Genomic DNA, 7,500 nt, shown 5'->3' with positions numbered 1-7,500 from the left:
TGAACTTCAATACAAATACATTGGACATAAAAAAAAGCAATTGAATACAATGGATGGATTGTAGTAATTAAAAGGGGTCTTGTAAACTTGCATGTGTGGAATTAGAACAACTGAAATCAATATGATTATGAATTCCTTGCTCTGAGGGTTAAACCAAGGCCTTCTCCAGTAGTTGTAGTAGGTGTCTACAGACCACCTTCTGCTGAGTCAGATTCTGTTCATGCTCTAGCAGTAGGGGTGTAACGATACGTTTTAACAACGATTCGATACGTATCACGATACTTGGTTGTCGATACGATACATGAACGATACAGGTTAATTTAGAACGCTTCGATTCAGTGATTTAGTCGATACGATACATGAACGATACAGGACAGGTTAATTTAGAACGATACGATTCGATTCAATGATTTAAAATCAATATAGTAACTATTTATTTACCCAAACATTCTGTGTGAAAAATAAATACCTGGATACTGGATATAAACCCCTCTTTCTCTTTTTTATTCTTAAAAGTACTTAGTATTGATAAAATTGATTATTTGCATTGCAATTAGTCTGGGTGATTTTAATTTTGATTGGCTTAATGATTCATTCAATGATTCATCATTCAACTTAAAGTGCCACTACTATATGTAATATGTTTTTGACAAATCTTTTTTATTGATTTTTTAAGCAGATACAAAGACAATGTGCGAATAATAATAATAACAAAAGAAGGTCTGCAATTTTTGGTACAAACAACATGGATGGTAAATAAAATAAAAAATAAAGACAAATACATACAAACAACAAACAAGCAATAATACACAATATCAACCAAGACAACAAAGAGATCAAAGAAAGCACAACTCACACACTCCCACATTCAACCCATGTAACATTTTTAATGAATAAAATGTAATTTTGTCCAATCTGTATTTTAGAGTATGTTAATACAATATAACTTAGCCTATATAATTGGGGTGGTTGTATTTTGTCTCCCTGCTCTTCTATTGAGACATTTAGATCGTGTCAAAGGTCACGTCTCACCTAGACACAGGATCTGACACGAATGTTGACCTGATGGTCAAGATTCAATTTATCCCCTGACCAAGCAGACAAGCTCTTAGCTCAATGGTAAAAATGTCAGCACAAAATGGCGTGTTGTGAGCTTGTAGATCGGACATTTTTGGCTAATATGTTACCCTCAGAATAGGGATGCTAGGGTTCAAGCAGTTAATGTAAAAAAAAAAAAATCACACAAAGATTTGGCGGCCCCCCTGTAGTAACTCTGAGGACCCCCTAGGGGTCCCGCACACCCTGTTTAGAGGGGGTGTGTGTCTTACCCTTTGCATCTGGACAGTCCAGGACCCGTACACCTGAAACAACACATAAGAACGTTAATTACTGTTAAAGGATCACTTTTAACCTTATCTTCATATAATAGGTCCTCACTAATGGTCATCATAAGATGGCACCATTTCTGTCTACTTACTCTGTGTCTCATTGGTGGATTGTGGACAGTTCAGACACCTGCCTACCAGTGACACCTTCATTAGGCAGGGTTTCCTTTTTTCTCAAACTAAAGTGTGTGTGTGTGTGTGTGTGTGTGTGTGTGTGTGTGTGTGTGTGTGTGTGTGTGTGTGTGTGTGTGTGTGTGTGTGTGTGTGTGTGTGTGTGTGTGTGAGTGAGTGAATGTGGTTATATGTGTGTGTGTGTGTGTGTGTGTGTGTGTGTGTGTGTGTGTGTGTGGCGTGCGTGCGTGCGTGCGTGCGTGCGTGCTTGTCCTACCCCTGGGTACAGTTACGGTGACAGTGTTGACACTGTTTGGTGTTGTCGGCATATTTCCACACCAACGTGTCACCGTCTCCCGGGACTCCTTGAGGACAGCGGGACACACAGTGTGGACCGTCCTTAAAATGTCCACACTGCACACACTGATCTGACCCCTGGGAGAGAGACATAGAGACACAGAGAGAGAGAGAGAGAGAGAGAGAGAGAGAGAGAGAGAGAGAGAGAGAGAGAGAGAGAGAGAGAGAGAGAGAGAGAGAGAGAGAGAGAGAGAGAGAGAGAGAGAGAGAGAGAGAACTAAGTGTTTCTTAGTTTTCTTACTTTTTCTCCTAATTATGTCAATTAATTCTTCCCCACTCATTCCTGTGTTGTCCAACTCTTCTCCCTTCCCTAAAACACCCTGGACAACACTCCACACGTCCTAGACTCTTCTCCCTTCCCTAAAACACACACACACACACACACACACACACACACACACACACACACACACACACACACACACACACACACACACACACACACACACACACACACACACACACACACACACACACACACACAGTGTGTAGTACGTACGGGTCCAGTGCAGGTCAGGGATGAGTTCTTCAGCAGACACTCTGAGTGACACCGAACACAGCTGCTGTTCAACACCACCTCTCTGGACGCCCTGCGTGACGTTAAAACACACGGACACACGCACACGCACACACACACACACACGCACACGCACACGCACACACACAATCATAACATTATTATGACAGAGCGCACACGTCCAAAGTTTACAGTATGTGAAATTCATTGTGTTTTTAAATTAATCTGGACAGACAGGCTAATGGATTCCTAACTGATTGTATTGTATTTTTGGTAGAGACCTTTTTCACACATGGTTACGTGGTTGTCTACACTGCCATTTGAACCAAAGACTCTTTTTCTTTTTCTTTTTCGCAGAGGAGGGCTGTGGACTGTTCAGAAACCTGCCTACCAGTGTTATCATCGGTAGGCAGGTTTGGTCATTTCAAACCAGATTCAAATGTTTCATTGTATTTGTTTTTGTTAATGTGAGAACAATGGCTTCTATTACATCATGCTAACTTTCCAGGAATACAAAGCCTGCAGTTTCTATTAGCTTGGATTCCCCATCGATGATGTCACTGGTAGTTTTCTGAAATGTCCACAGCCCTCCTCTGAGACACAGAGTGAGTAGGCAGAAAAGGTACCATATTATAATGAGCATTAGTGAGGACCAATGATATGAAGATAAGTTTGAAAATGGCTGAAGTGCTCCTTTAATTCAGTGGTTTCCAAACGTTTTAGCTGGAGACTCAAAAAGAGAAATCTGGCGTCTGACCCAAAGTTATGAATTAACCACTTCACCCAAAGAATTACTTATTTTCTATCAATTACACACCCCATGAAGTCTTGAAATCATAGAGATGTTTTTGGTTCGTTTTTGTCGCATTCCTGAGCCAATAATTCGATGACTGGGTGGATGGTCAGTAGGAGATAAATCAGTTATTGGCTTAGGAATGCGACAAAAACAAAAAAATCTCCATGAATTCAAGGCTTTACGGGGTGTGTAATTGATAGAAAATAAGAATTTCTTTGGGTGAACTACTGTGTGTACGGTAGTTCTACGCCCTATTTCAAATAATGAAAATAGCAGATCTGCAAGCTTACAACAGGTCGCGATGTGACGCGTTGTAAGCTTGTAGATCTGCTATTTCCACTATTTCTTACATTGTTTTTCTTTCCTGAAACTGCAATTGTTTGTTTTTTGTAGTTTTTTTTTTAACCTTCAGTTGTGTAGGAAATGTGGAAGTGTGGGTAGTGTAGTTTATTGTGTGAATCTCACCCTTCCAGTAGGTGGCAGTGTTTCACACAGCGGCCACTGCGCTCCAGATGTTGACATGAGAAACACATGGATGGTCCTGGACCCCAGCAACCCTGATCTGTACACTCTGTGTCACAGGTTCGATTCCCATGTTCTACACACACGACAGACAGACAGACAGACAGACAGACAGACAGACAGACAGACAGACAGACAGACAGACAATTTTGAATTTCAGAAGCACTTTATGAAAACCACATCTTTCCAATTCAGTCCATATTATTGGAACAATCAACCCATAGGACAGTTAATCAATTCAGTTCATCCCGAGGCCATACAACCACATAAACCAAAAACAGAGCGACAGAGAGTGACTGACTGACTGACTGAGCACGCACCCATTTGTTGCTGTTGCTTGGTTGGACAAAAAAATCCTCTTTCTGCATCCACTAACCTTCAATGTATTCAATTCAGTGTTAATTTCGTCGACTAAAACTATGACGAAACAAGTTGGTCGGCTATCTTTTTTCACTGACAAAAACGAAATAAAAACGAAGCTATGATGACTAAAACTATGACTAAATGTATTGACAATTTCGTCAACAAATACAAACTAGACTAAAATGTTAGGGAGGGACTAGTGGAGAAGAGATCCAGTGGAACTAAGACAAGTCATTTTATGCTCGGTTGCACTTGGGCGTCACGCTCTGAAAATAGCTGATCTACAAGCTCACAAGCGTAACTACATAAAAATGTGCTGTGAGGGTATAATTTGGGCGTCCTTACCACATGTTTCCTCAGATTGTGAGGGTATAATTTTAACCACCTGGGACGGGGTCTTAAACATGTGTGTCCAGTGGTCCTCCCGGGTGTAGCAAAGGTTACGGTTGTCCTTGACGATGACCTTTCCGGCACTGACCTCCGTGAGTGACCTCAGACCCAGCCACCACACTGGTGTGTTCATGATGACCACACTGTAGCCCCTGTAATAGACATATACACATATGCACACGCACACATTATTACCACACCGTAGCCTTGGTAATAGACACATACATACACACACACACACACACACACACACACACACACACACACACACACACACACACACAAACACACACACGCACACGCACACGCACACGCACACGCACACGCACACGCACACACACACACACACACACACACACACACACACACGATTACCACACTGTAACCCCTGGAATAAACACATACACACATTGTGTGTGTGTGTGTGTGTGTGTGTTACCTGTGTGCGCTTCGTCCTCGGATCATCTCCAGGTTTTCGAACACAGACAGAGAGTCCAGACCAACGGGCCATGACTGGATCATCATGTAACCTACACACGCACACGCAAAATAGTATATATATAATATTAGTACAGTATATATAAATAATGCCCAAAATAGGATTCGATTATTAATCAATTATATTATTGATAATTATTTTGTAATCCATTTTCTTTTATAATAAATTAAATAACTGCTGACACCGCTATTAGTAATAGTAATACCAAAAAACAATAATGAAAACAAAAAAATAACAAAGAGCAAAGCATCTAATGTAACAATAGCAGCACTAGATAGAAACAAATGCTGCAGTACACCAATGTGACCAGAAGAGGGCCACATGACTCTATATACATACACTGAGAAGAACACTTTAGTTTCTACAATCTCTGAATCTCTTCTTCTAAGGACTTGAACCTAGCCTAGAGTCACAATTATGGAACCAATATTTGGCACAAAAAAGAAATAGCCGCTCTACAAGCTCAGATCGGCTACTAAAAAGGGGCCTAGACCCCTATAGAAAGTTAGCTTTTTACCCTGTTTTCTCCCCAATTTAGTCGTTATGCCAATGATTTCCTCCCCACACACATTTCTGTGTGTTGTCACTGCTGTCGTATCCTACTGGCTCACCTGCCAGTGAGGAGCCCCCACCGGGAGGACGTAGAGCCTTCATCCTACTCCTCCCGCCCAACACTCCCTCCCTGACTGAACCCCCAGAGACATTTAAAAACATTTCTATTGATGTACCAGTGATTTAATTAATAACATTTACATAGACATTAATAATAATAATAATAATAATAATTTACCAGTGATTTCTTTAACAGTTTTGAAGTATTCCAGTTTGGACGTATCCAGAGGTGGCACGTTGTAATACTTGTCCCTGGAAGAACCAATCACAAGACAGCTTACTGGAGGACAGCCCAATCACAACACACCTTACTGCAGTGGTGAAAGTATTTAAATTAAATTAAAGTATTTTATTTCCATTCTTGCATTAACATTTTTACTTATGTAAAAATACAAAAGTTTTGTCATCAAAATATACTTACAATACCAAAAGTAAAAGTACTCATTAAAAATAATCCTATTATTGGATTATTATTATTGGAGTATAAAATAAGTACAGTAAAAAGTACCTCAGAATTGTAAATGTACTTTCTAACACAGGGTCACAACAAATTACATTTTTGAGGTTTAAAATGTGTGAAAAAAGTGTGGAAAATATTTTTTTTCACACTTTTAGAGCATATCTATGGTCATAATATGGACCTAATAGACGCCAAAACATTTTGAAAACAAATTAAGACTTTTGTATTCTTAAATTAAATGTCCCTAAAAGGCCAATCTTAATTACTTCCTGTCAAACAAAACATACTGTGTGTGATGACATAGACAGACCCTTATGAATAAATATGAATATTGATTTCATTCACCTGTGTGATTCCCATAGATGATAAAGATATTGATAAAGTGATAGGTATTGATAAAGTGAGAAAGGTGTTGATAAAGTGATAAAGGTGTTGATAAAGTGATAGATAAAGGTATTGATAAAGTGATAAAGATATAGATAAAGATAAAGGTATTGATACCCTGAGAAGGAGGTGGGCAGAAGTGACACAGCTCCATTGATCTTGGTACAGTTCCTGAATGACTCCATGTTGGAAGCATTGATGGCGATGGCATCACTGAGGGACCCCACCCCTATTCCATCACACACTGAGGAGAGAGAGAGAGAGAGCATTACATACTGTAGAGAGAGAGAGACCCCCACCCCTACTCCATCACGCACTGAGGAGAGAGAGAGAGCATTACATACTGTAGAGAGAGAGAGACCCCCACCACGACTCCATCACACACTGAGGAGAGAGAGAGAGCATTACATACTGTAGAGAGAGAGAGACCCCCACCACGACTCTATCACACACTGAGGAGAGAGAGAGAGCATTACATACTGTAATTTTCATAATTAATTTACCCTACACTTGTCTATTAGAAAATTTGGAACTACCATTTTACTAAAACTACCCAGTAGAGATAGCCTATAACACAAGTGAACTGCTTAGCAGCCGTCTCATTGCTTGTCAATGGCAGCGCATGTGTGCAAATCAAACAGTAGGCTAAACAACCCGATGTTTGATCAACAGCAGCATATAGATGAATAAATGTGACAAAATACGGTAAAATCCCAAAATGATGAGAGTCTTAATATCCAGTGGAATCAAAAATCTGGCATCGGTCGGGCTCTACCCCTGACCAGTGTTGGTGCCAGGTTTGGTGCGGATCGGAGCAAATGGTGCGCCTTGCAGGTCCGCATGTTACATTTGTGACATCGGTTGACCCACTAGGCAAGACACCGTCGGTTGACCCACTAGGCAATTTTAATATAGGATATGTAGTGGGGGTCCCAGCTTCATCTCTCTCTCAGCTAAGGGGTCACACTGACCTTTAGGACTAACTAAAAGGTGTCACACACTGACCTTTGACCATTAGGACAAACTAAAAGGTGTCACACTAACCTTTAGGACATACTCTGACCTTTGGGGGACACACTGACTTTTGGGACACAAACTGCACAC

At 40.5% G+C, this 7,500-nt stretch overlaps 1 protein-coding gene across 1 annotated transcript in view; it reads right to left on the bottom strand.

Annotated features, from left to right (window-relative positions):
- The window catches only part of LOC308077628 (melanoma receptor tyrosine-protein kinase-like), a 55,378-nt gene that overhangs the window by 16,163 nt on the left and 31,715 nt on the right, over positions 1–7,500 (bottom strand). The window contains exons 9-16 of the mRNA XM_080418413.1: positions 6,514–6,640; positions 5,731–5,804; positions 4,881–4,971; positions 4,397–4,593; positions 3,632–3,764; positions 2,353–2,443; positions 1,774–1,931; positions 1,329–1,361 (exon numbers count right to left, since the gene is read on the bottom strand). Of these exons, the coding sequence (XP_080274539.1) occupies positions 1,329–1,361; positions 1,774–1,931; positions 2,353–2,443; positions 3,632–3,764; positions 4,397–4,593; positions 4,881–4,971; positions 5,731–5,804; positions 6,514–6,640 (904 nt within the window). The remainder of the gene's footprint in view (positions 1–1,328; positions 1,362–1,773; positions 1,932–2,352; positions 2,444–3,631; positions 3,765–4,396; positions 4,594–4,880; positions 4,972–5,730; positions 5,805–6,513; positions 6,641–7,500) is intronic.

The sequence above is a fragment of the Gymnoscopelus braueri genome (genome assembly GCF_963280865.1).
Source record: "Gymnoscopelus braueri genome assembly, chromosome: 21".
Classification (NCBI taxonomy): Eukaryota; Metazoa; Chordata; class Actinopteri; order Myctophiformes; family Myctophidae; genus Gymnoscopelus; species Gymnoscopelus braueri.
The sequence above is the reverse complement of the archived record's forward strand: the minus strand, read 5'-3'. Positions and strand labels throughout refer to the sequence as shown.